At 45.4% G+C, this 27,994-nt stretch overlaps 1 protein-coding gene across 3 annotated transcripts; it reads right to left on the bottom strand.

Annotated features, from left to right (window-relative positions):
• Positions 1-97: 97 nt before the first annotated feature.
• Positions 98-26,551, bottom strand: LOC141258778 (L-threonine 3-dehydrogenase, mitochondrial-like). 3 transcript variants are annotated; one of them, XM_073673891.1, is made up of 9 exons: positions 26,418-26,551; positions 8,163-8,345; positions 6,205-6,247; positions 5,675-5,745; positions 4,666-4,815; positions 4,424-4,596; positions 3,165-3,255; positions 2,482-2,751; positions 98-2,320 (listed from the first exon to the last, which is right to left on the bottom strand). In XM_073673891.1, the coding sequence occupies exons 2-9, from the start codon at positions 8,341-8,343 to the stop codon at positions 2,181-2,183; spliced, it is 1,119 nt and encodes a 372-aa protein (XP_073529992.1). In that variant the 5' UTR covers positions 8,344-8,345; positions 26,418-26,551; the 3' UTR covers positions 98-2,180. The 3 variants fall into 3 exon arrangements, with proteins under 3 accessions (XP_073529992.1, XP_073529993.1, XP_073529991.1); XM_073673892.1 differs by having other exon boundaries at positions 26,410-26,520; XM_073673890.1 differs by lacking the exon at positions 26,418-26,551 and adding an exon at positions 10,780-10,822.
• Positions 26,552-27,994: the final 1,443 nt, after the last annotated feature.

The raw sequence follows: 27,994 nt of genomic DNA, 5'->3' as shown, positions 1-27,994 counted from the left end.
TACATCACTACCTTTGGGTGAACATGAGAACTTAGGGAGCTAAAATGCAAAGCATATGCCCATTATAATACGTTCACTAGATTTGTACCTTTTCCCCCCCCCCCATGTACTTCTCTGTTGGTTCATAATTAATCAAATATCAGCAATAAATTGATTGTGTGTAGGAGAAAAGTGTTGTAATTTTTTTTTTTTATTTCTTTATTTATTTATTTTTTTTTTTAATACATCATGGCAGATTTTTATTAAGAAAAACTGGAACAACCTCAGTTTAGTTCACCACCTCTCTCGCTGTTGCAGACAGCATAGGGCCAGGTTCAGACATGCCTATGGAAACGCATCTTTCGTCCAACAAAAATAAAAATCAGTGTGTAAAAAAACGCTCATGTGAACAAGGACATTGACTTTCATTGGTCCATGTGCATTGAAAGCGCCGGCTGGACCGATCCTTCTCTGCAGACAGTACTCACTCCAGGCAAGCCAATGCCAGCATAGCCAGGGGTGAGCCGCAGCCTCCGAGCCAGCATAGCCAACACATTTAGATCTCTGGAGATGGACTTGAAAAATATCAACAATCTCAAGGTTACAACAGTTTTGGTTCTCAAGTCCTCAGACGGTTCTCTTCTCCTCTTTCTGTTCTTCATGCTTAGTGTGGCACACACAGGCACACAATGTAAAGATTAAGTCAACTTCTTCCATTTTTATCTGGTTTCAGGTGTGATTTTTTTATATTGACCACATCTGCTACTAGTCAGAGGCAAGTGTGACCGAACATCACATGCTTGAAAAAGTTGTTTACCCATAATTTTGGAAAGGTGCCAACAATTTTGTCCGGTCCATTTTTGGGGTTTGTGTGAAATGATGTCTCTCCAAAGCTAAAACTAAATTACATAACCATTGTTCAGACCTCTCCCATAACATCATGAACCATAGCAAAGCCTGATAAGAAGCCACAGAGACTCCATATGTCACTGGATGGTGAGAAAAAAAAGAACAATTTGCTCTTTTCTCCAGCTTCAGATAGACATATGCAGTTGGAAGGATATTATAGGCCCATAATACTCTACAGGTGGCCATACTCGGGTTCCATGTAACCAAATAGCCATGTGCATGAAACCTTGAGTAATTTGAGAAGAAAAGGAGACTTCAGTATCGTCAGGAAAAAGTTGGAATAATCATTTGTAGTATATTCAAGTATAAATAAATCAAGTCAACCCCAAGTCATCAAGCGTGTTCATGGAAAAAAAAAAAAAAAAAAAAAATTAAAGAAACTTTTAGATTTTATATGATTGGTAAAGTATAATAACCAGGTAAGAAAATCTAATTTCAGAGAAAAAAAAATTGATAGCAAATTCTATACTTACATTTTAAAATAGCAATAGTACACTTAAGCAAAAAGTTACATTTCCAAAGAAGATGTAGAACATCCATACTGCTCATGCTGCACAAGAAAAAAAGCCCATTTAAAATAAGATACAATTAAAAGTTTACCAGTCTGTGGCGAGATCCTCAGCTCCCTCTAGTGGTGACTGCAAGTAGTTAAAATTCTAGAATTTAAACTCTAGGTCTGGGGCTGTGACTGCTATAAAGCTTGTAAGAACATTGGATCAATAAAAAGGTGAAAAAAAATATTTAAAAAAAATAAAAATATATATATTTTTGGGCAGGGCTGGAATCACAACCAATGGGGCCCAACATTTATTTTAATGGAGATCTTTATTCAACTCCATTCTTGAGGTCCATTGATTATAGCCACTGGCGCGTTTCTTGCCCCCTTTGTTTTGACTAGCATCAAACTACATACCTACTCTTGTTACAGTTTAGCACCTGGTTCCGCAGCTCAGCAAAAGGTAACCTGCAGCCACCCAACAGTTGTACAAGAAGTCTACCAAGAAAGGGATAGAATTTAGGTTGTGACAACTGAAGGAGGTGCAGGTCCGATAACCCTACACTGACCCCAAAAACCCACATCTTCAAGTAATAAAGCATGGATCCATACACTGGCCTCATGGGTAGACTTACAAATGATGGAGAATATTTTAGCTTTCCCCCATGAATTGGATGACTACAAGTGGTAACAGTAGATGTTGAGAGTCATGAACACTTGTGTCGGCATCGTATACCATATTGTATGACAGACACTACAATGATGCATTGAGAAATAAGGTTTCCCCGAGATTAAATCAGCTGGCCTGGGCAGCAAGACGTTCAGGGTTCAAGTAGCCCAGCATGGTGGTGACCAGCTCTGGCAGGTCATATTCGTGTTTCCAGCCCCAGTCATTACGAGCGTTGTTGTCGTCAAAGTTCATCGGCCAACTATCAGCTGAGAGACAAAGAGGAGATATTAGAACTGAAGATCCACCAGGTTATGGCTTCTAGAACTGGGTACAAGGCTTTCAGTTTTTGAGTTATACCCTTCTACAACGAAACCCCCCCTTTAGGTCACAACAGGTTGGAGCCAATTGGTATAGACCATGTACTCACCAATGGCCTGTCGGACCGCATCCATATTGTACACAACCTCCAGCTCAGGCAGGTGTTTCCGCACTTCTTGGGCCAACTCTTCAGGGCTGAAGCTCATGGCATTGATGTTGTACGTCCTCATGGTGAGAGACTCTGCTGGTGCCTCCAACACCTCCATGGTTGCCCTCAGACAGTCATCAATGTACATCATTGGCAGACGAGTGTCTGGTTTCAAGTTGCAGACAAATCGACCGGTTTTCATGGCATCATGGAATATCTGGACTGCATAGTCTACATGGAGAAAATACATATGGATGAGGTCCTGCTATTGGATTGAGAAGATCACCTCCAAGTCCTATGATCTTCCACACTCATCCACCGGGTTGAAATGACAGTCTGGTGAGGAAAAATGGAGTCTATGAGGGACAGCAGAAAACACCAGTCACCCCAAGTACAAAGATTGACTTTGAGACAAAATCGAATGTGGACAGGGCTTATGGATGTGCGGCAGATTCTAATTAATGTTCTTAAAAGGGTTGTGTCCACCCCCACATGATGCATGCTAAGATCAGAAGTCAAGTTGAAAGTCAAGATGGTCCATACTTAAAGTGTGAAGGACACTTTCAGAAAACTTACCACCCCACTGATCAAAACTTGCATTGTGATTACACTACAGAATTGACTATTCTAAGATTGGTAATGACCTGTCGTTCCTCCTCCAGGTTGGGAATCAGCCGAAATTATGCCAGGATAGCGGAGACATCGGAAGTCCAGGCCATACCGGTAGTGATAGTACTGTTGGGTAAAAAATAAAACAGATTCATCCCTGTCCAGGGTGGACTTGAATAACCTTTTTTTTTTTTTTTTTTTTCGGCTCGATTCACAGTGTTTGCTCTCAGCCGGGTTTATTTTTTTGGACTGGGTTCTTCCCTGGATTAACAGGTTTATGCTAACATTAGTAATCTGCCAAATCAGCAGAAAGATGGTCGACGGGAAGGGAGGTATCAATAGACCATTCTCCGGCCAGAAAACGCGCTGCCAGTTCCATCTGAGCATCACCAGACAGACAAGGACATACATCAGATTTCACAAGATGAGCTGCCGGCCAGATTTGAATTGAAGCCTGTGCAACCAATGGGTAGGCATCATACCGGGGGGAATCGGCATGACCTTCATGAACGTAAATGAGTAATCAACAGTATAAAAGCGCTGGTGACAATGTATCTATATAATAAAGAGATAAATGACCTATTAGGAGAAGAAGTTATTCCGAAAGGTTATGGGCCATGGCCTCAGGCGGCAACTTCAGACATCCATCACTTTAGTGGCTTTTCAGTGCTGAAGATTTGCTTCATTTTGGAATCACCCCCTTCCCTCACCATATTTAAGATGATCTTCCCCGCTAATGACATGTTGATTAAATTAACAATGCCATCAATGTGCTCTCAGGATTAGCACAGCCCCTTGGCCAAGAATGGCGCTGTATGTGAAGGAAACTAAATGAGCCATGGAACCAGTTGGGAGTCCCATGGACAGGCGTGTGACGTACCGATCTTGTTTGGGAGGAAAGCCCCCTTTAAGCTTCTTTACCCCGTGTTTCATAGCTTCAACTTGCCATGTGCACAGAGTTGGCTCGGAAAGAGCATACGGCAAACATAGATGCCCGTTCACCAGCCACAGATCTAACATTTTGGATATTGACGGGGATCTTAGAGGCACTCACATCAATCGGAGTTGGTTTTGCGATACAGTAGTGATTTAGCTTTCTCTGGCAATGTCTATAGGACTCTTTACAAAATATTTCAAACCCACTACCTCCAGAAGAAGAGGAGACCACCATGACAGATTCATTTTGCATTGATTTTTAGGATATGGCAAGGTACTTGAAATTTTTTATAACATTTGCCCCTATAAAAAATATATACCGTATATATTAAAAAGTTTGAAAAGCAAGAGCTCTTACCTCTCCCATTAACTCCGCATGGACTTTTGAGACCCCATAAATGGTCCTTGGCCTCTGAATACAAAGGTCAGGAGTTGGGTTTCTTGGAGAGGTTGGTCCAAATGCCCCAATGGTACTGGGCACAAAGAGACGTAGCCCATGCTCCGCAGCTATGTCCAGGATATTGTGCAGACCTGAGGAGAAGAAGACTATTAGCCCCATTTAGAGGCAAAATTCGGGACCAACTGTGTCACCCATCTTACCAGTTATATTGACCGCTCTGGCCAAAGGAACGTTTGCTTCACCGACTGCGCTGAGCAAGGCACTGTAGTGTATTAACCAGGTGATCCGATTGTTCACCACAATCTCACGGAGATTTTTGTAGTCCAATATATCGGAATAAATGAAAGGTCCTAAAGGAGAGAAAGAAAAAAAAAATTACAAAAACTTACAGTTCAGCACCGATCTTCAGAAAATTTAGGAAAATAGCTAAGGGGGTATGTCAGGTGATCAGTGGGCAATTTCTTAACTTAGGCCCCCTTTAATTACCCAGAGCAAGTGCAAAAAGTGACCTCCTGTGGAGGACCCAACAAGATACTGATTTCAATAGGTTTCATGTAATGCATTATTTCCCCTGTCGGGGCGCTGCAGAAAAATTGAACACTTGTTGTAGATCACAGAAGGGTCAAGTAGAAAGGACACTCTGCAGCCAACTTATTTTTAAGTGAACACATAAAAAAAAAAAAAAAAAAAAAAAAGGTAGAAACGCTGGCACTGTTACTACACCTGTGCGGCATTTAATTCGGAAGAAACATGTGGCAAAAAAGAATAAGCGGGCAACCAGATCTGGTGGTGCTTGGCACAAAGGGAGGACAGATTATTAAACATTTTTAGATAGAAAAATTGGAAAAGGAACTTCAATTTATTCAGTCATTATATGAGGAGTGGAGATCTAAGGAATGAATGAGTGACAGCTGTTTCGCGTAAACTAGGCTTCTTCCGGCTCTTCTTCTTCCAGAAGAAGCATAGTTTATGCGAAACAGCTGTCACTCATTAACTCCTCATGTCTCCTCTTCATGTAACCACACAATTTTTCTATCTTACAATTTGTAATTTTAATTTTATTTATTTATTTTTTTAAAACGTCCCAAGAACCTCCTAAACAAAAAGGGATTATCCAAAGCTGACCACTCCTTTCATACCGACTCATGATCCATTTGTGTTCCAGGCGGTTCTGTATTGTACAGCTTTATTATATCCTTTGACACTTACCACTATAAAACACATTGTCCGGAGGTTTTCGGATGTCGGAGAGGATCACATTGCTGTTGCCAAAACGTTTCCTGTGACCAAAGAAAAACTCAACCACTGACTAAACTGCAATACAATAAATGCATCACCTCCTATAATACTTTTAACTCTAATCACAGAGACTTTAAAAGAGGATTGCGCAAGATTAAAAAAACGGATTGCTTTTTACATTAGAGCGCCACACCTGTCTACAGGCTATGTCTGGTACTGCAGCTGAACCCCATTAACGTCAACTGCAATACCACATACAGCCTGTAGACAGGTGTGGCGCTGTCTCTAAAAGAAAGTAGCCATGTTTTTTTTTCTAATTTTGAACTTTATGGAAACCCTCAAGATTTGTCCCACCAGTCAAGACTAAAAATTATTCCACGTAGGGCTGGTCTCTGAAAGTCCCAACATGTGCGGAGCTATAAACCAGCCTACAATTACTGCATCGCTGTAAACCTAACGTTATATGGCAGCCAATAACAGCTGGAGTACAATGATCGTACCTCAGTAGTTTAGCAAGTCCAACTCCTAGTTGACCTAATCCTCCTGTAAAATAAAAAAACACAAGTATTAAATATGTGAACCCCCCCTGAGGATTTCAGTTGTACGATCCAAGATCGCAGGTACGGAGCTAATCGCCTGCAATATTGAGACGGAGGACAACAGATACAATTACGTTACATTCTTTGGGCTCCTAGAAGATCTAAACAATGCACTGAATTCCGAGAGTGGAACAAAAGGTGCGGGCTTCATGGAAGGATGATTGGTTGTCTACAATGACCCTTATATACATACAAAGCTTTTCCGGCATGGAGGAAGACAGGAATGTAATCCTGGCTTTTAGGAAGTAGAATGGGAAAAGATAGTAGGATGGATAATTAGTAAGAGGCGCAAGAGATTTGGAGGAGTGAAAGACAGGAATGACAAAGAAGACACAAAGGAGGAGAGACACACAAAAGGGAACTGAAAAGAAAAAAGGTAGGAGAGGTAGTCAAGAGGGCACAATACAAAGGAAGGAATAAAGAGGCCAGAAAGAAAATCCGCAGTGAAAAAAAAAAAAAAAGGTAGAGGAGACACTGGAAAAGAAACAGGAGAAAGGAAAGGGAAAGGCAGGAGAAGCAGCAGTAGAGCACAAAGCAAAGGATGAAGCGGTCAGAATATAGCGGGGGAAAAAAAGAGCAAAAAAAAGAGGACAATGTGCAAAGAAAAAAGGCAGGAAATAATAATAAAAAAAAAAAATGCCGGGGAGACAAAAAGAAAGGTTTAGTGTTAGAGAGATAAAAGACATAATTGAGAGTGAATGATTATTGAGAAGAAAGGGAATCTGTCAACAGGTTTTTGCTTTGTAGTCTGAGAGCAGCATGATGTAGGGGCAGAGACCGATTCCAGCGATGTGTCACTTACTAGGAGGAGTTTTGCCCTCTCAATAGAACGGTGTTTTATCTGCAAGAGATCACCACTAAAGGACTAGGCGTCCCGCAGCTCCTGGGCCAAACCTGCCTCCACCACTGATTGGAAACTTTCTGTGTACATTGACAGAAAGCGGTCAGTGGTGTGAGCGGGGTTAGACACAGCTCAGCACTCCTAGCTCTGCTACATATGCAGCAGAGAAAACGGATTCTATAACAGCTGTACTCAGTAAATTAAGTGACACATCACTGGAATCAGGGTCTCTGTCCCTACATCATGCTGCTCTCAGACTACAAAGCAAAGACCTGCTGACAGATTCCCTTTCCTCTAATCTGCAGGTAAACAACATTAAAATCCTGTCAATTTGCTTCACTGGAGCAAATGAACTTGTAATTTTCCTGCAGCTGATCGCTTCCAGCCATAGAATCCTAGACTGTTAGAGTTGGAAGGCACCTCCAGGGTCCTAGTGTCCACCTCCCTGCTCAATGCAGGAGCCACTAAACCATCTCAGACAGATGTCTGTCCAGCCTCTATGAAGATTTCCATTGAAGGAGAACTCACCACCTCTCGTGGAAGCCTGTCCCACTCATTGATCACCTCACTGTCAAAAAGTTTTTTTCTAATATCTAATCTGTCGTCAGGGCACAGGTAAGTGAGCGGTGGCCGTAATAACTCTCTGGCAGGTACATTGACGATCTTCTGTGCAGAACAAGCTGCTAATCAAAGTGCCAGGGACTGTGCTCACAGTATAGTGAGCCAGGAAGAATGTAATGCTATTTACCTGCAGATTAACCCTAGATCTGCAGGTACAAAAAAAAAAAAAAAATCAGAATGTTGGGGGAAAGCATGTGAAGAGGCAGCAATAATACAAAACCAAAAATTAAGAGGTCAACATTTTTTGGGGAAAAAAGTGGACATAATACAAGTGAATGGCAATAAGGAAAAATGCAGAGGAGACAATAGTGAAGGTTTGCTGCTGTGTAGAAGTAAGAAACACGAGTGAAACATTCAGATGCAGAGAAGGGCAACGATGAGGAAGAGACCCCTTTACCAGTGATCAGCACCCGAGGGTGGTCAGCCTCCGAGAAGGACACCGAGTGGAAGCTGGCATCGGATGTCACCTGACGGGGTGAAAAGCCAATGAAACGGACAGAGGTGACAGTCTGACATCCGCACGCAGGGCGCCGCAGCACCTGCTTCACAGTCCTCGTTAACGTCCGCACAACAGGCATCTCTGGAATAGAGAAAAGGGACGGGCACATGGGGTTAATGACCCGAGGACGGTTTTTGATTTAAAAACAAGTTTTTAGGATCTGAGAGATAAAAATTGTAACATAAGAAGCCAAACCAGGCAGAGGATAAAAAATAAATAAAAAAGCGTAGACACTCCCAAAACTTTACAAGAGTCTCTACCGCCCCGGGGCAAGGAACACTATATACAAGTTGTGTATCCGAACCTGGAGATGCTCCGACATCAGACGTCTCTTATTCCCCCACCCCCCCCACTTCATTTTACTAGCGGAGATGGTGCACATTATATGGGGGGGATGCGAGTATACATGGTATGTGTGGAATGCATGCACCTGGCAGCTGAATAGTTAATGTGCAGATTAGAAAGCCCCCCCACTTGGTCTCAGGCTGCTAAGTGGACATGTAAGGGATCACTAACCCCCAAGACAGCTCAGAAAGACCCGCTTCACACCTTGCACCATCAGCTCATACAGATACCGGAAACATATATATATATATATATATATATATATATATATATATATATATATATATATATATATATATATATATATATATATATATATATATATATATATATATATATATATATATATATATATATATATATATATATACACACACATACACACCATAACAAAAAAAAACACATAAAAATCATTGAGATTTAATGATGCATGTCTACAGCCCATTATATGTAAAAGATATCTGCATGCACTGTAAAATGATGATCATTACAATTATAGTAATCTGCTCCACTTTGTACAGCTTAAAAAAATGTTTAAAAAATAGATAATTGAAAAAAAATATTTCTATTTATTTATTACACAGACAGCAAACCGTGCCCTGTTTTTTATGGACTATATGGGGATTTCTGGACAGCTGGCAATCCTGCAGTGCATTACACAGGCTGGTTTGTGTTTTCAGCTGTTTTAGAACTACAGGTGCCAGCAAGACCTACAAGGCGTCCCGTGACTAAGCTAGAAATACTTATTCGATTTACTGTGCAAAACTGTGACTGGGAGCTGGAGAGTCACACGATGGAGACGGATGTAGAAGTCATATTGAAAAAAAAAAAAAAATGTACAAATAATAAACAAAATGAAAAGTTCTACAACTTTCTAACAAACTTTGTTTCATGTTCTCAGTTTACATCGCCCTGCTTGCCCTCAGTGAATTGGAACAATCTTATTTTACATTCACAGATTATAAATCTGCACAGACCCAAAAAATATCTCCCAGGGAAGAGTTGGCTACAAGGAATACTAATCACACTCCTGCCAAGTTAGTTTGTTACAATGTATCAGTGCAGCCAATAGGCAACAGACTAGATACAGGTTTACCAAATACTCAGCTGTGAGAAGGATTTACTCTGTAGGATTAGTTTGCTACAATGTATCAGTGCAGCTGAAAGGAGGGTCTAGACTGGATACAACTGTACCAAATACTCAGCTGTGAGAAGGATTCAATGGGTGTAAATGGGAAGGTTTCCATTCACTGACATCAAGCAGAGATCTTGACAATAAGGAAGAAGTTAATCTAAAAGTTGCAGGATTTCTTCTTTCCATTTCATTTGCGCAAGACTGGAAAGCTCTAGAATTAGACGACTCGTCCCTGCTGACAATTATACAGTAACCAGTGACACATCCTGTATGTAATTACTAGGAGTTTCCAATGTATGGCCAATTGGGCAAGTGCATCTCCTAGATGGCTAGTAAAAATTTTTACTTCCATCTCCTGTCTGGTGAGATGAAAGCCCCATGTCAATCATCTTCCATCTATAAAACAAATTCCAAGAAGCCACCGAAGCCCCCCTGACTCCATAGGGCTGGGAAGGAAACGCTTTCTAGGAATATACCATTAATTGTCTACGTGACGGCAGGGTCTATAAGAGGAACATGTCCCAGCTACTTCTGTACAGGAAGATCTATAGGAGGAGCAATATTAAAGGGCAACCCCAACTACCAGGCATGAGCCATACCCAAAGTTACTGCCATAGGAGCCAAATAGCCAGGACTGGGTCCAGGACTGCAGATCATGAAACCCTTATTAAATGTAGCAGAGCAGAGTCTGCAGTTTTGTGCATGGACAATTTTGCATTTTAAGGCGGGATGAGATTTAGGTGTGAATGCGCCCTATACTCCGAAACACACTCCAGAAAGCAGAGATTAGACACCATCAGATTTGCAAAGAAGCAGCCCCTTATATCTCAGGGGTGGGATGTTGGGGTTAACAGCAGGGAAAATGAAAATTTCTGTGCAGCTACAAAGAGTTAAATTGCAGCAGTAATTAAAGGGACAGTTCACTACACTGAGTACACCATGCAGGCATGAGACACACACTGCATAGTCATACAGTAGAGGAAAAAAATAATAAAGGGACTGCAAGAAAAAGGCTGCAGCATGGTCCCCTCTTACCTCACTGGTATCTGCTCCTTATCCACAGGAGCATGTCTGGCTTTTTATAGGACACATCCTCTAAATCTGACCAATGGGGAGAGGAGAGGGGGTAGGAGTTGTCCCCTACGTCACAAGAGCAGGGTGGAGAGGAGAGAAGCTGCACATTACAACCACACATGTCTCATCATCTGCAGAGCTGCATCTCATCAGGTGCTGACCCCCTGACACCCGGAGCCTGAATCATCTGCTGTGGAGGAGGAGGCAGTTTCTGGGAACAATGGGTGACAACCAGGGGCGTATAGAAAAGTCATGGGACCACAGCAAAAATCCTAAATTCCCAGAATCCCAACACCCATAAAAAAAAAAATGTAACTACATTTGCATTGGGGTCACAGCACATAGGTGTCATCACAGAGGGGCGTAGCCCACAACTTTTAAAGAGGGACATATAGTGTGGCACTTACACTGTAATTTTGGCCATACTGAACCCTCTTAGTGATCTCACCCTCAATACCCTTTTCATGGCACCTATAAAGTATGATGCCAACAAAAGTGTTGTCTAAACACAGTATGATGGCCCCACAGCCCGCCCCCCCCCCCATATGCACAGTATGATGGCCCCGCAGCCCCCCCCCCCATGCACAGTATGATGGCCCTGCAGCCCCCCCCCCCATGCACAGTATGATGGCCCCGCAGCCCCCCCCCCATGCACAGTATGATGGCCCCGCAGCCCCCCCCCCATGCACAGTATGATGGCCCCGCAGCCCCCCCCCATGCACAGTATGATGGCCCCGCAGCCCCCCCCCCATGCACAGTATGATGGCCCCGCAGCCCCCCCCATGCACAGTATGATGGCCCCGCAGCCCCCCCCCATGCACAGTATGATGGCCCCGCAGCCCCCCCCCCATGCACAGTATGATGGCCCCGCAGCCCCCCCCCATGCACAGTATGATGGCCCCGCAGCCCCCCCCCATGCACAGTATGATGGCCCCGCAGCCCCCCCCCATGCACAGTATGATGGCCCCGCAGCCCCCCCCATGCACAGTATGATGGCCCCGCAGCCCCCCCCCCCATGCACAGTATGATGGCCCCGCAGCCCCCCCCATGCACAGTATGATGGCCCCGCAGCCCCCCCTCCATGCACAGTATGATGGCCCCGCAGCCCCCCCTCCATGCACAGTATGATGGCCCCGCAGCCCCCCCCATGCACAGTATGATGGCCCCGCAGCCCCCCCCCCATGCACAGTATGATGGCCCCGCAGCCCCCCCCCCATGCACAGTATGATGGCCCCACAGCCCCCTTCCCCAATGCACAGTATGATGGCCCCGCAGCCCCCCCCCATGCACAGTATGATGGCCCCGCAGCCCCCCCCATGCACAGTATGATGGCCCCGCAGCCCCCCCCCATGCACAGTATGATGGCCCCGCAGCCCCCCCCATGCACAGTATGATGGCCCCGCAGCCCCCCCATGCACAGTATGATGGCCCCGCAGCCCCCCCCCATGCACAGTATGATGGCCCCACAGCCCCCCCCCCTCATGCACAGTATGATGGCCCCACAGCCCCCCCCCCTCATGCACAGAATAATGGCCCCACAGCCCCCCCCCATGCACAGTATGATGGTCCCACAGCCCCCTTCCCCAATGCACAGTATGATGGCCCCACAGCCCCCCCCCCCCTCATGCACAGTATGATGGCCCCACAGCCCCCCCCCCCCATGCACAGAATAATGGCCCCACAGCCCCACACCCAGTTTGATCATCCCCACAGACCCCTTTACCCCCCGCAGTATATCCTTCACACACATTCTCATTCATGAACTTAAAAACAACAACAAAAAAAAACGAAAAAAAAACCAAACACACACCTCTTCCAGTCCCCACGGGAGTCTGATCTCTGCAGCGTCAGCCTTTACTCTAAAGCTCCGCACAATGGACGCAATGTAATGAAGTCATCGCGGCCGCTGTGCTGAGATGTCAGAACTGAGATGCACAGGGAGAATGATGGAACAGGGCGCTGACAGCTTATTGCTTTCAACTGTATTTGCATCTGTGTCGGGCTCCCCAGACTAATGGGCTTATAGTCTGCCACCATTAGCGGTGCACCACTGGTGACATCAACCAACCACCAATGGAACCACCGGCGATGTCACCCAGCTTCTCTACAGTCCAGCAAAGCAAACTTTATGCAGAAATACATACGGACACCAGACTTTAGATATTTACTCGCCATCCAGTTTCCAGACGGTAACCCTCATGTGATTGGTTTTTTATGCACTCATTGACTTAGGATGGGTGAGTCTTATGCAGAATACGGATCATAGTGCATGCTGCAATTTTGTACTCACTGACCACCCATCTTGCATTGATCCTTGTGCTGTCTGTACGTGGTCAGTTTTGCACAAGGATCAATGTGTTTGTTGGAGTCGGAATGATCCTTAACAGTAGCACCATGATCCACCTGCTTCCAGAGAAAATGGGAAAAGTCATCTCCCATCTATAGGATAGGCGATAACCTATAACTACTCCACTGGACGATGGGGAGACAATAAGACTATAATGAAATTAACCAGTAGATAAGTGGGGAATCTATCAAGAATGGAGTTCTATTCACCCAGTAAAAGTGTGCCAAAATTTAGAGTAACTAGAATTTGATGCATTTTATTTTTTTTTTATTATATTTTGCATGCACTTTACATTCCTGCAGATCCTGAAGCCCCCACTAATTGCTCAAAAGGGGGAAGAGAAGTGTGCCGTGTGGAAGGCAGGAGCGTACATATACTGCCTGAGCAGGCACACAGTGCGGAGTATGGAAACCATAAGCTTTCTGCTGCATCTGTACTCCACTGTGTATGCACGCACAAGCTAAAGCATAGTGGAGGTCTCAGTAACCTCCCCTATAGAATTAGATTACTCTACACAAAGCTACACACCACATTTCATTTCAAGAAACTTCTCAGAAAATGCTGTCCACCACTTCTAACCATTATATGATTTTTATCCTGCATTTTTTCACTAGTCCTTCCCTTTGCAGGTTGTATCTATAATTTTCAGTTGTCTCTGAGCTAATGGGTGAAGACCAGACTACTATGAGGTCTCCAATATATAGTACAGACATATGGGGATTCCTGCTGTTCGGACATGTTCAGAAGCAGCAGCAGCTAGGAGGACATTATGCAGGAGTACTGAGCAGTGTAGCTGTGCATCCAGATCTGGAGTGAAATATAAAATGTTGTTCCTATCTTCAAAAAGGGGAAGAAGGTGGACCCAGGGAACTATAGGCCGGTGAGTCTGACTTCTATACCAGGAAAGATCTTTGAACAAATTATTAAACAACATGTATGCAAGTACATGGATAAGAATGAAGTGATTAACCAGAGTCAGCATGGGTTTGTAACTAACAAGTCATGTCAGACTAACTTAATTTCCTTCTATGACAGAATCACTGACTGGGTGGATCAGGGAAATGCTGTAGATATATTATATCTTGACTTCAGCAAAGCATTTGACAAAGTATCTCACACCATCCTTATTGAAAAAATGACCAAGTATGCAATGGACCAGGCAACTGTTAGGTAGATTCATAACTGGCTTAGTGATCGGACTCAAAGGGTGGTTGTAAATGGCTTCACATCCAGCTGGATGAATGTCTTAAGTGGGGTACCACAGGGCTCCGTCCTGGGACCTGTATTGTTCAACATCTTTATCAATGATTTAGATGAAGGAATTGAGGGTAAACTGATTAAATTTGCTGATGACACAAAGCTAGGAGGGATAGCTAATACTAGAGAAGAGAGAAAGAGGATTCAAAAAGACCTAAATAAACTGGAGCAGTGGGCAGCAACCAACAGAATGGTTTTTAACAGGGAAAAATGCAAAGTACTACATCTGGGCAATAAAAATGAAAAAAGCATATACAGAATGGGAGGAATAGAGCTAAGCAACAGTACATGTGAAAAAGACTTAGGTATACTAATAGATCATAGACTGAACATGAGTCAACAGTGTGATGCAGCAGCAAAAAAGGCAAATACAATTCTGGGATGTATTAACAGAAGCATACAGTCTAGATCACGTGAAGTCATTATCGGTCTTTACTCCTCTTTGGTCAGACCTCATCTGGAATACTGTGTACAGTTTTGGGCACCACATTTTAAAAAAGACATCGACAAACTGGAGCAAGTTCAGAGAAGAGCGACCAGAATGGTGACTGGTCTGCAAACCATGTCCTATGAGGAACGGTTGCAGGATTTGGGAATGTTTAGCTTGCAAAAAAGAAGACTGAGAGGAGACTTAATAGCTGTCTACAAATATGTCAAGGGCTGTCACATTGTAGAAGGATCATCTTTATTCTCATTTCCACAAGGAAAGACTAGAAGCAATGGGATGAAACTAAAATGGGAGGAGACACAGATTAGATATTAGAAAAAACTTTTTGACAGTTAGGGTGATTAATGAGTGGAACAGGCTGCCACGAGAGGTGGTGAGTTCCCCTTCAATGGACATCTTCAAACAGAGGCTGGACAGACATCTGTCTGAGATGATCTAGTGAATCCTGCTTTGAGCAGGGGGTTGGACCAGATGACCCAGGAGGTCCCCTCCAACTCTAACATTCTATGATTCTATGATTCTATAACCCTTACTAGAAAGTTCTAGCTCAACTTGTGCACATTTCTCTGCCTCACTCTGTTCCTCTCTTCTTCAGACTTCAATAATATCTGCAATATGATCCCTCATTGTGCTGGCAGTGCATTTTTTGAGTTCAGGGAGAGAAGAAGTGGATCATAAGTGGAGAAAAGATATTTCTCTGATACGATTGATTACAAAGTTTAAGGTGCATTTGCATTGAAAGATCATGGTAATTGGGCGTCCCTAAGAACACTCGTCAAAATCTTGCTAACAGGCTGCCGAAGATGCGCTTTGCTCATTTATCATTGGGTGAAATAATCTTCTCTGCTGCACAAAAGATCTTTTTTCTCGGCAGCACATTGTCCTGTGTAAACAGGACTCGAGCTACCGAGAACAATGGCAATTTATGTGCACTGAACAGATTCAATGTGAATGCGAAATATGGATGATCCAGCTCCACATACGTGCAAAAATGTCTTTATTGGTGGGTAAATACAAAGTTGTTAAAGCCAGGTTCTGCCTGTGTGAACAGGCTGTTAAATGGAAAGCCTGTGCTGTCTGTAGACTCCGGGCAGCGTGTTCACCTGCCAGTCCATTTCATGATCAGTGGGGGATACTCAGGATCCGTCCTCCCCACTGATCTGCAGGCAACTCAAGGGTCTGCTAAAATTACCAAAAAATAAATATATAAGAAAGTTTCAATTTGAGCTCCATAAGGAAACTGTTTTCTCACCCCTCCTAGAACAGTCTGTATTCCAGATACTTGAATATGATTAACCTGTAATAACCTGGCACATTATAAGTTTCGGGGCAAAGACAAAAGAGACAACCAGATAAACAGGAAGAGTTACTGGCCATTATAATGGCACCCATCAAGAGGAAGTGGGCAGCCACCCTGTAGCCCATCATTGGGTAGGACTGGAACTGGACCGGTGCCAACAGTCACCCACCATGCTTGGCATCTACACGGCCCTGGTGACGACAGGTCCCATTCCTGAAGTGTGCATGTCATGATCCTTGAAAGTGTGATCCAGCCTCCTGCAAACCAGGATCAGACTGCTGTTGACTGATCTTATAGTTAGATGGATATTATTATTCCACCTACTCATCTGACAGCGAATGTCCTTTCTTGGTTCTTTTATTACTGATCATAAAAGTGAACTCAGCCTTCTACTTACTTTGCTGTTGACTGACCTATTGTATGTTATTGTCCCACCTACATCTGCAGAGCGCATGGGCATCACCAGTATCCCCCCCCCCCCCCCCCAAATCATACGAGTGAACCCATACTGCTACTGACTTCTAGGAAACAGTCAGGCTGCTGTTGACTGAACCGAATATAATTTGCCTGATTCATCATTGCATTTCCGCCAGTTTTTTTGGCGTGAATACCTCTCACTTACTTGATTTGTGACAAATTTAAATAATTTGAGCCTTTTTTCCTAGTTGTCTTTTGTGGTTTAGGTTTTTTTTATGGTAGTGTGGCTTTTCCAGAGGTTTCAGACAGATTAAAAAAAAATAAAAAAAGACTAATTTCATTAAAGTCGCAAAACGTGGCACAACTCCACTCCAGACCCCACCACCACCACCACTGCAGGGAATTTATGTACACTGGATTTTTTGCAACATTTTGTGACACGTGTGACTTTTTGGGCTAAGAAGCCGCAAAACTAGTTGAAAAACAAAAAACAAAACGAGCCCTGTATGTCTATTTAGTGGATTATTATCCCACCTACTCATCTGCAGATGACCCCAGACTTCAACTTGCTTTTTGTAAACCTTTGCCAAGCTGCTATTGACTGAGCTATTAGACGTGGGTAGACCGTGACGTCATAACACACTACCTCCATTAGGCAGCACTAGAAGGCAAATAACTGGACTGATGCCAGCAGTCACCCACCATGCTTGGCATCTATACTGCCCTGGTGATCAGCAGCGGATTCCGACATGTCCTATTTCCAAAGAGTGCATGGTCTTCATGAGTTCTGTCATGATAGCAATCCAGCCTCTTTCTGCTTCCTGAAGACCACCATCAGGCTACTGTTGACTGATCTTACAATATTATTACTGTATGTTCCAGATTAGCATATTACTCCCCTAGAGTCCTGCACAGGGCATGATCCACATTAGTTCTTTTATGATCCTTAAAAAACTACAAACCCAACCTCCTGCTTGCATCCAGGAAACCATCATCAGGTTGCTGCTAACTGATCTTTTATCTGTATGTGTCTGCTTAGTATATTAAACATAATTATTATCCCAAATACCCAGAGTGCATGGTCTTCATCGGATCCTTTACGATCACTAAAACAGTGAACCAAGCCTGCAGCTCCTTCCAATAACCATAATCGGGCTGCTGTTGTCTGATCTTTTAACATCACTGTATGTGTCCAGTCTCTCACTGAGTGCAGTCTTCATAAATTAATTTATGACCATTAAGAAAAAAAGTGATACAATCTTTCTACTTGCTTACCAGATGCCTTTATTAGGCTGCTGTTGACTGATCTTCTATTTGCATCTGTCTGATTAGCGTATTAACCTATTACCACACCTATCCAGAGTGCATAGTGTTCATCAGTTCATGATTACAAAAAAAAAAAAAAGTGAACCATCAGGCTGCCGTTGTCTGATCTTTTAATATGTATGTGTCTAGGTTGTGTATTACCCCATTGACTGCACAGTCTTCATCAGTTCTTTTAGGACCATTAAAAAAAAAAAAGTGAACCCATCTTCCACTTTCTTACTGGATACCTTTATCAGGCTGCTGTTGACTGATCTTTTATTCCAACGTGTCAGAATAGCTTACTAACATCTAGTTATACCATCTAAAGTTCTGGTCTTTATTATATCTATGTTAAAAGCATGCATATAATTTCTATTAACCAAAACACCCAGCCCTCCATAAACATTATAGTATTAGAATCCATCAGGTACCAGAAATAGAGGTAATTATTTAGGCGAACGAGCTGGGGTTTTGGTAGCCAGCCTACCTGTTGACTGTTTCCACTTATACTGAAAACAGAGAAAAATTTAATAAAGATTTTACAAAATGGCAAGAACATACAGTTACTGATTATGTAGCGAGCGCTGTGTTAGGGCAGGTTCAGACTGGCAGTTTTCATGGTAACGCCAAGACTAATCACTGGAGACTTAGCCAGAACATAGTTTTGTTTTTTTACACCTATCAAATTTCCAGAATTTGGATTAAAATAAAAAAAAAAAAAAAAAAAAGTATATATATTTTTTACCCTTTTCTCAGTCTGGTCTCATACACCCATCCTGGACCAGATTAACCAGCAAGATGCTGGATCAGACTACACAGTTTGCACTGGGGATTACACACAGTCACATAGGATAGGTGAGCAGCCTCCACAAACTGGTGACAGGACAACCAGATAAGACCGACTGCTACCTGCTGAAGACATAAATAGGTCGCCCTCTGCCCCAAAGAAGGTGCAGCCCTCCACACACCACTATGTAAGACTCAAACATTCAGGTCCAAATCATTATGGTATTTGCAAATTTTTTTTTTTTTTTTTTAAATGTTCACCATTGTGGGTGGAATTTAGGTTTAGATATTTTTGACTGATTCATTGTTTCTAACCTTTCAAAAAGTTGCAAAAATTGTTGCATACATATGTTCCCCCCGTTCTTTTTTTTTTTGTGCCTATTATGAAAAAAAAAAAAAAAAAAAAAAAAAAAAAGTGGCTTTTAAAAGAAAAATCCACAAATGAGGACTCCGGTGCACTGGGTCTAAATCATTTTTGTTTTTTTGTTTTTTGTACCAAAGTCTTTAAAATGGCACGCGCAGGTTAATAAATTTTGTCCAAAATCAAACTTTTTTTTTTGTCAATTTATTTGTTTTGCACCTTTTTAAGTACAAACAATGACATAATCCATTCAAATGGAACACGCCACTAACATTTGTGCTAAAAGTTTCTGAAAAAAAAAAAAAAAAATCTCCAAGGGGAACATTGGCAACTTTTTAAAAAAAAGGTCGCAAATAATTATTAGGAAAATAAATAAATATATTAATTATGAAAAACATGCCCACAATGACTGACAAAAAAGCAATTATGAATGGAGCACAGAGATAAAGCCAAGTTTGTCAGTCACAGCTTCTTACAGGATGATGACTCTGCAGCTTGACCCTGGAAACTATAGAAAACACAGTGCAGAGTCCTGTAATCACTAGTGTTGAGCGAGCACTAAAATGCTCGGGTGCTCGAAGCTCGGGCCGAGCTCACCATGATACTCGGGTGCTCGACCCGAGCAACGAGCCCAATGTTAGTCTATGGGAGACCTGAGCATTTTTGCGGCGGAATTCCCGGCAGTCTGTAGAAAGCCTAAAAAGTGCCCAAAACGATAGTGACAGTGCTCAAAAGACATGGGGATCGCCCCAGGAAGCATTTCTGCCCCCCAGGTCACTGCTGTCAACAACGTGGTCAGAGGTATTAAGCCACTTTTAAGGGCTCACAATAAAACGTTCAAAAACGAAAGTGAAACTGTTTTCCTGTGAAATATGTTAAGGAATTTCCTTTCCAGGGTAAAAACTTGTGTATAAGGTAAAATAAATAACCAAAAACAAAAATACTCCTCCACACCTTGGGCTATGTTCAAAAGTAGCATTTTTTATGCGTTTTTTGCACTTTTGCATTGCTTTCAACCGTGACAAATGCATTCACCGGGAAATGTCATTTTAACATTTTACAACCTTATCTGGCCATGTGCTGTGTGACACATGCATACAGTGCTGAAAAGACATGGGAACAGCATGGGGAAGAACACTGGAAGCATCTCTGACACCCAGGTCACTGCCTAAAAGTGTGCCCATCAGAAGTGATCCTTACCGCATCAGAAGATGCAGACTTGCAACTATCCCCGTGCAAGTCCTTGTCCCAGAGCAGTGTTCAATTGTACCTCCCCCATTCCTTGCAATGCAAGCACAAGTATGCAGCCTGCCACCCACCCACCCCCAGGCTGCAATACCATACTACTAGCTTGCTTACACTTGAAATTGGGCCTTTTAGGCATGTGGAGGCAGAACCTGGCCACCACGTCATGGCTGCGTCGGCGGCCTGGTATCCATACTCCGTCCCCAGCCGCCAGGCGGCCGGGTGTCCACGCTTGGTCCCCAGCCGCCAGGGGGTGGCCGGGTGTCCATAAACGGTCCCCAGTCGCCCCTATTTGTCCCGGTAACCTTTCCCACACTTTTCTTAGCCTGGCCTGCATTAGGGCAGAATTGGACGAGCCCACCAGAGAACCAGACTCCTCCGGTGGGCCCTGGATTCTCCATCAGGGGAGTTGAGAGTGCCAAGGTGAGGAGCATGATGATGATAGAAGTTAGCATCTGCTTTGTTTTCTTGGAATGCAAGCGTAAGTGTGCAACCTGCCACCCACCCACCCCCAGGCTGCAATACCATACTGCTAGCTTGCTTGCACTGGAAATTGGGCCTTTTAGGCATGTGGAGGCGGAATCTGGCCACCAAGTCATGGCTGCGTCAGCGGCCTGGTATCCATACTCCTTCCCCAGCCGCCAGGCGGCCGGGTGTCCACGCTTGGTCTCCAGCCGCCATGGGGCGGCCGGGTGTCCATACTCCGTCCCCAGCCGCCCCTATTTGAAGGACAGCCTAACCACAAACACGTGGACAAGTGAATGTGGCCAGGGATGGTCCATCTCACTCACACTTGGTTAATATTGTGAAAGCCGGGACACAGTTGGACACTGGGATGCAACACATCCTCCACACATAGAGAATTGCGGGTCCTGGGTCAATCAGGCTTCAACACAAAGTTCGGAAGGTAGACAGCAGCAGTGGTCGGCCTCCTACACAACGAGTAAATTATTCATGATCATGAGGCCATCCATCTCCTTAGCTTTCTGTTCCTTGGAATGCAAGCGCATGTATGTAGTAGCGGCTAAGCCTGAGGTGGTCAGCATTTTGACGCATATCTTACCTCCTCCGAGGATTGCTGGGTGTTTTCCTGCTACTACCCCAGTTCTATGACTCCCGTTAAAACAAAGCATCAGGTGATGAATGATGGATGAGGTGGTGGCAAAGGAGAAAGAGCAGGAGGAACAGGGATCATTCACATGAATATCAGGCCAGCCAACCACACATGTCTTGTAGGATATGTTTCTGTACCAAAAGGAGCGGTTCGGCTACACAGTTATAGGGCATAAAGTGAGTGCAATGCCTCCCAAAAATTTTGAGGCACTCCAATGCCCCTTGGAAGTGACATGGAGGTCAGAGGGCCTTAACTAAACCGTTTTTTTCCATTTATAGCAACTGGGTCTCCTGTACACTGTTGGCCTAAGCAGTGAATGGAAGGCTTTCCAAAAATTATGAGGAACTGCAATGCCCCTTGAAACAGACGTGGATTACAGCGTACTAAAAACCTTCTACCCATTATTAGGGAGTGGGTCTCCCTTAGTGTTCGCCTATGCATTGAAAAGCAAAAGCTGACTAAAATTAGGAGGAAATACAATGCCCGTTGGAAGAGTCGTGGCGGTTAGAGGTAATTAAAAACAACATTTCAATGCCCCTTGGAAGAGCTGTGGAGTTCAGAGTGGTTTAACAAGACGGTTTTAATGCCCCTTGGAAGAGACGTGGAGGTCACAGTAGCTTAACAAGACGGTTTTAATGCCCCTTGGAAGAGACGTGGAGTTCAGAGTGGTTTAACAAGACGGTTTTAATGCCCCTTGGAAGAGACATGGAGGTCCCAGTGGAATAAAAAGACCATATCAATGACCCTTGTAAGAGTGGTGGAGTTCAGAGTGGTTTAACAAGACAGTTTTAATGCCCCTTGGAAAAGTGGTGGAGGTCGCAGTAGCTTAACAAGACTGTATTAATGCCCCTTGGAAGAGCCATGCAGTACAGCATATTAAAAACATTATTCCCATTATTGGGGAGTGGGTCTCCCATAGTCTTTGCCTATGCCTTCCAAGCAAAAGCTGCCAAAAATTAGGACGGAGGAACTTGCAATGCTGGCAACACGGACCACAGTCACCCTGGTGGTATAGTGGTGGAGGCGGAGGATAAGGAGAAGAGCAAAATACAGCCGAAATGAGGAAGCGTATATGTAGCGCCCCGAGGGTTCGGCCGCTACAGGGGTATTGCACCTCAACCAGAGGTGTGGTATTCCACTCCCGGGTAAGGATGGAGTATGGACCAGGGCTCAGTTAGCTGCACACATATACACTCCTCATTTCCGGGGGACAGCTCTACGGTGCTCCCATTAGTATGCAGGCACGACTGACTATGTCACTGGCTGGAGTGGGGAGGGGGGGGACCCTAGTGATGTGGGAGCAGATAGGGGCTGGTTCCTGGGCATAGGAAGGGGCTCATTGGATGCAGGTCACATGGGCTCAGACACGGAGGAGGAGGTATAAAAGGTGGGCACCATCTTAGTTCTGGGAGAAGTTCAGTTTGTGAGGAGAAAGTGAGAGTGGAGGAGAAGGGGAGCAGAGGCTCCGCTGGAGTTCTGCTCCAGAGCCGGCCTAGGGACACGTGCAGGGCGAGAGAGAGAGAAGGAAAAGGAACAGAACAGAAAGAGAAAAGGAACCGAAGAGAAAGGCCCAGGAACACGAAGGAAGAAGGGACCCCAAGGACCCAGGAGATTACGGGTGACGGGTCAGGCAAGGAAAGGGTACCAGATCCCGAGTTGGTGGAGCAAATAATCCTCAGCCAAGAACCGGAGGTCGTGATCATATATTGGTGCGACCCCTCGCTAAACCTGCTAGGAAGGCACCATATAGGATAGCAGGAAACGGGGCCAGTGTTTGCCCGCATAAATCCGCGGCAGCTGGACAGAAGTTTGGTCACTGGTGGGGCACGAGCCAGAGAAAGGACAGAAGGGGGTCCTGTGCCATGCCCCTGAATTGCCTGGGAGTTGACCGAGCCCCTCACCTGGTGGACGCAGCACGGCTTGGGCAGTCACTACCTGTACAGAAGTGGCTTGGAGTATACGAACTGTGAGTAAAAGACCCTGGACTGCAACATGTTGTCTTTGTGCTTCTTACTTCGCCAGCACTAACGGTACTGGGACTCCCTGCACCATCACCCCCACCATCTACCCCTCGCTGCCCTGAGGCTACACTCCTCCCGTGGGGAGTCGTACTATTCCCTGCTGCACCCACAACACCAGCCTCAGCGGTCTGTTCTGCAGCGGCGGTTCGCTCTGACCGCAACCCACGGGTGGCGTAGTCGGACATTGCAAGACATATAGAAGATTGCCACAGTATTTGGTCTGACCACCCTGAGCCACGGGATCGGGTTGGCACTACTACCCCCATCAGCACCGTACACAAGAAGGCCCGGTTCCGGGTACCCCACGGCCCAGGGGGCGAGTCATATACCTATGTGTGGGTGTGAAGCGGTGCATGGGAATACACCTCCCGAAATAACACAGTGGATTTGACTTTATGTTACTCTGCTGCCATTTGGTGGTGATGAGAAGTCTGGCCCAATCCAGCCCTTGTTCATTTTGATAAGGGTCAGCTTGTCAGCATTGTTAGTTGACAGGCGAATGCGCTTATCAGTTATAATTCCCCCAGCGGCACTAAAACACGCTAGCGGCAGGGCAGGCCAGGACCTCCAAGGTGTACAGAGCGAGTTCGTTCCAAGTGTCCAGCTTGAATACCCAATAATTAAAAGGCACAGAGGAATCACTGAGGATGCTGGTACGGTCGTCAAGGTACTCCCTCACCATCTTTTGAAGCTTTCCACTCCTTGTGAGAGTACCCCGTGCCTCAGGGCCTGTAAGCTGGGCGGGTCTCAGAAAACTGTCCCAGAATGTTGACAGTGTTCCCCTGCCTCTGCTGGATTGGAGTTGCGTCTCTCTCGCCTGTACGCCTTGGTTGGTCAACGAACTGTGACCTCTGCCGCTAGCGTGTTCAGATGGGAATTTTTTTAACAGTTCTGCAGCAAGGGCCTTCTGGTATTGCCCCATTTTTGTAGACCTCTCCACCTCAGGAATAAGAGTGAAAGTTCTCCTTGTAGCGGGGGTCTAAAAGAGTCACCAACCAGTAATGACTGTCACCCAACATTTTGACAACGCGAGGGTCACAGTTAAGGCAGCGTAACATAAAGTCAGCCATGCGTGCCAGACTTGTAACGGGTAAGACTTCCGTGTCCTCACCAAGATGACGACTGACCATGCTCTCCTCCTCCTCCTCCTCAGGCCACCCACGCTGAACCGACGGTATGACAGTTGTACAGGTACTACCGCCTACAGCGCATGATACTAGCTCCTGTTCTTCCTCCTCCTCCTCCTCCTCCTCCCCCTCATTGTCTCCCAATGCACGTTGGGATGAGATGAGGCTGGGCTGTGTGTAATCGCCTGCTACGGCTTCTTGATCCATCTCATCATACTCTGGCTGCAATGCCTCCTCTTTAATTCTCTGCAGAGAGCATAGCAAAAGACAGACAAGTGGGATGCTGACGCTAATGATGGTGTCATCGCCACTCACCATCTTGGTGGACTCCTCAAAGTTTGTCAGGATGGTACATGTCAGACATCCAGGTCCACTCCTGAGGTCTTATGTGTAGAGTCTGACCTGAATATCGACGGCCTTGTTGCAGCTGGTACTCCACAACTGCTCTCTTCTGCTCACAAATCCTTTGCAACATGTGGAGGGTAGAGTTCCAACATGTGGGGACATCACCCACCCGTCGGTGTGCCGGATGCTGCAAACGCTGCTGCAACACAGCAAGGGTGGCGGACGCTGTAGCCGACTTCCGAAAATGAGCTGACAGGCGGCGTACTTTGACGAGCAGATCTGGCAACTCGGGGTACGATTTAAGAAACCACCGAACCACGAGGTTAAGCACATGAGCCAGGCATGGTACGTGTGTGATCTCGCCTCAGAGCCGCCACCAGGTTACGGCCATTGTCACACATGACCATGCCTGGATGTAGGTTCAGCGGTCTCAGCCACAGATCTGCCTGCTCTTTCACAGCTGTCCACAACTCACAAGCAGTGTGAGGTTTCTCACCTAAGCTTATGAGTTTCAGCACAGCCTGTTGCCGCTTGGCTGAGGCAGTACTGCAGTGCTTCCAGCTTGTAACTGATGTGGTGATATCGGAGATGGAGGCTGAACATGAGGAGGAGGAGGATGATGCGCAGGAGCTGTACACTGTGGGGGCAACTCTGACTGACATAGGGCCCGCAATCCTCGGTGTGGGGAGGATGTGTTCCGTCCCAAGGTCTGGGATATGGACAATTGAATGCTGCGGTGGGACGTGGACGTGGCTGGGGCATTACAGTGACTGGCTGACAATCCCTGCATGTTCATTGGCTCTGTAAAGAGCGCCAAACATGCAGGGCGGAGACCCGAGCTCCCGCCCGAGTAACCCGGAAATGCTCGGTGCTCGCCGAACATCCCGAGTAGTGAGATGCTCGGGTGAGTAACGAGCAGTGTCGAGCATTCTCGCTCAACACTAGTAATGACCTGACAAACCCAGCTCTGCTGCATCTCCCCACAGCCTCAGTCCATATCTGATGCACAATTCCCACAATACAACTAAAAAGCAAAATTACTGTAGAAATTCATAAAAGTCTTCAACCATTGGACAATCCCATCTCCCACCATTTTTAAGATCTCTGCTTGTTGTCAGTGACTTGCAAGATTCCGGATTCCATCCAGAGGCAGAAAACCTGATGAATATATCCAGTCTATATCTGACCAGTGCGGATCTGACCTGCACTGACACACTGTAACAAACTAGAAATATTACTTCTAATTTATTCTGCTTTTTTTCCTTCATCCATGCAGAATATTTTCTCTCTCTGCCTCCTGCTGGTGTCACACCACAGCCATCACCCAGGTCTACACCACCTCCATAATGCCCACACATTAATCACACTCTTAACTACCGCATAATGTGCACTGTTACTGATCCGGCTGCTGCAAATGTCATATTTAACCTCTGCTAGGCAGTGGTACAGCATGCTTGTTCTTGTAGTGCCACATTAAAGCACGATCACCTGTGACAGCCACAGACTCACTGCACTCACCGTCTTACCTCTGCGATGCAAGAGTACTCCGGGATGCAACCGGTTAATTCCCCCCCTATCTATACGACTCCAGTGATCAGAAGCCCCTCCAATATATCACATCACCCCCTACAGCGCATCATCTATATGCCGGCACCAAACCACGTGTACCTCAGCCCAGCAGCACAGGGCGCCGCTGATTGGCTGAGCGGTGAAGGCGTTTCCCTTGTATCCTGGAGACAATAGAACGCGGCGGCGAACACGCCTACCACTGTGACGTATCAATAGAATGTGACGAATATGGGAGGGCGCCTGCAGAGGGAGCGTCGGAGGTGTGTCGCTGTTGGCCAATAGGAGATATAGGGGCGGGGCTTGGTGTGATGGTGCGATTCTGGTCGTCTTGATGGGATCACACGCCTGGATTTTGGCGCAGGGCGTGAGCTGCAGATGGCGCAGAAGGCAAAACCATGCGACACCCGAACCTTACAGAAAAAAATCATCATTGTCTTTTTTCATTACAAGAGAGATACATATATATATAATTTTTATTTTTTGCAGCATGAACTGTAGCATTTTTTATTGGCACCATTTTAAGTACATATGGCATTGAAAAACCCAGGGGCCCTAGAGGTCAGGGGGCCACTACTACCTGCATATCAGGTGGAATTGTGCAATATGAGGAGCTATTGGGCTGCAAAGGGCCCATATACTGTTCTTGCACAGGGGCCATTATCTCTCAAGCATACATTGAAGCATCTGGGCCCTGATGCAAAATTCCCAACAAGGCCCCCGACTATCACTGCTCTTTAATAGTAATAGTCTTTTCCTTTGGGGCCCCTCTAGTCTCCAGGGCCCGGGTGGACCCCTGCACCTATTATAATTCTGCCCCTTGGTGGGGGCTGCTTTTCCTAAATTCTGTAGGTGGTCATTCCCATCTCGGTTGCTCACGCTAAGGTTTTTTTTTTAGCGTAATAAAAAGATTTATAGGTCCCTGATTCTAGTCCAGGGGCAACTTTGGTAATCTGTGGCCCCTGGACTAGAACCCTGCAAATCTTCTCCTACCTGTGGCTTCCCACGCGTTTCTTCTGATTATTTTAGGCTTGTAATGTTATCGCTGTGGCCCTCCTCACACATGACTTTGCGGGGTCTACTGATCAGATGGGGCATCGGGGATGTTGCAGGCTACATACCGGGGTCCTGAGAATCTACCTTACGGGGTCCTGAGAATCTACCTCACGGGGTCCTGAGAATCTACCTAGTGGGGTCTTGAGAATCTATCTGCCGGGGACCTGAGAATCTACCTAGTGGGGTCCTGACAATCTACCTAGCAGGGTCCCGAGAATCTACCTGCCTGGGTCTTGAGAATCTACCTGCCGGGGTCCTGAGAATCTACCAGCCGGGGTCCTGAGAATCTACCTGCCGGGGTCCTGAGAATCTACCTAGCGGGGTCCTGAGAATCTACCTGCCGGGGTCCTGAGAATCTACCTGTCGGTGTCCTGAGAATCTACCTGTCTTTGTTCTGAGAATCTACCTGCCTGGGTCCTGGGAATCTACCTGCCGGGGTCCTGAGAATCTACCTGCCAGGGTCCTGAGAATCTACCTGCCG

The sequence above is a fragment of the Phyllobates terribilis genome, unplaced genomic scaffold, assembly GCF_046119375.1.
Source record: "Phyllobates terribilis strain yellow unplaced genomic scaffold, ASM4611937v1 Scaffold_3__8_contigs__length_932513732, whole genome shotgun sequence".
Classification (NCBI taxonomy): Eukaryota; Metazoa; Chordata; class Amphibia; order Anura; family Dendrobatidae; genus Phyllobates; species Phyllobates terribilis.
Note: the sequence above shows the minus strand (reverse complement) of the source record. Positions and strands in the feature narration are given on the sequence as shown.

Excerpts from the sequence above, each read along its gene's own strand:
- LOC141258778 (XM_073673891.1), bottom strand. The coding sequence starts at position 8,343 with ATGCCTGTTGTGCGGACGTTAACGAGGACTGTGAAGCAGGTGCTGCGG. Across the intron at positions 5,746-6,204 it reads GGACTTGCTAAACTACTGAG|GAAACGTTTTGGCAACAGCA; the intron begins GTACGATCATTG and ends CTTTGGTCACAG. Across the intron at positions 2,752-3,164 it reads ACCTGGAGGAGGAACGACAG|ACTATGCAGTCCAGATATTC; the intron begins GTCATTACCAAT and ends TTCTCCATGTAG.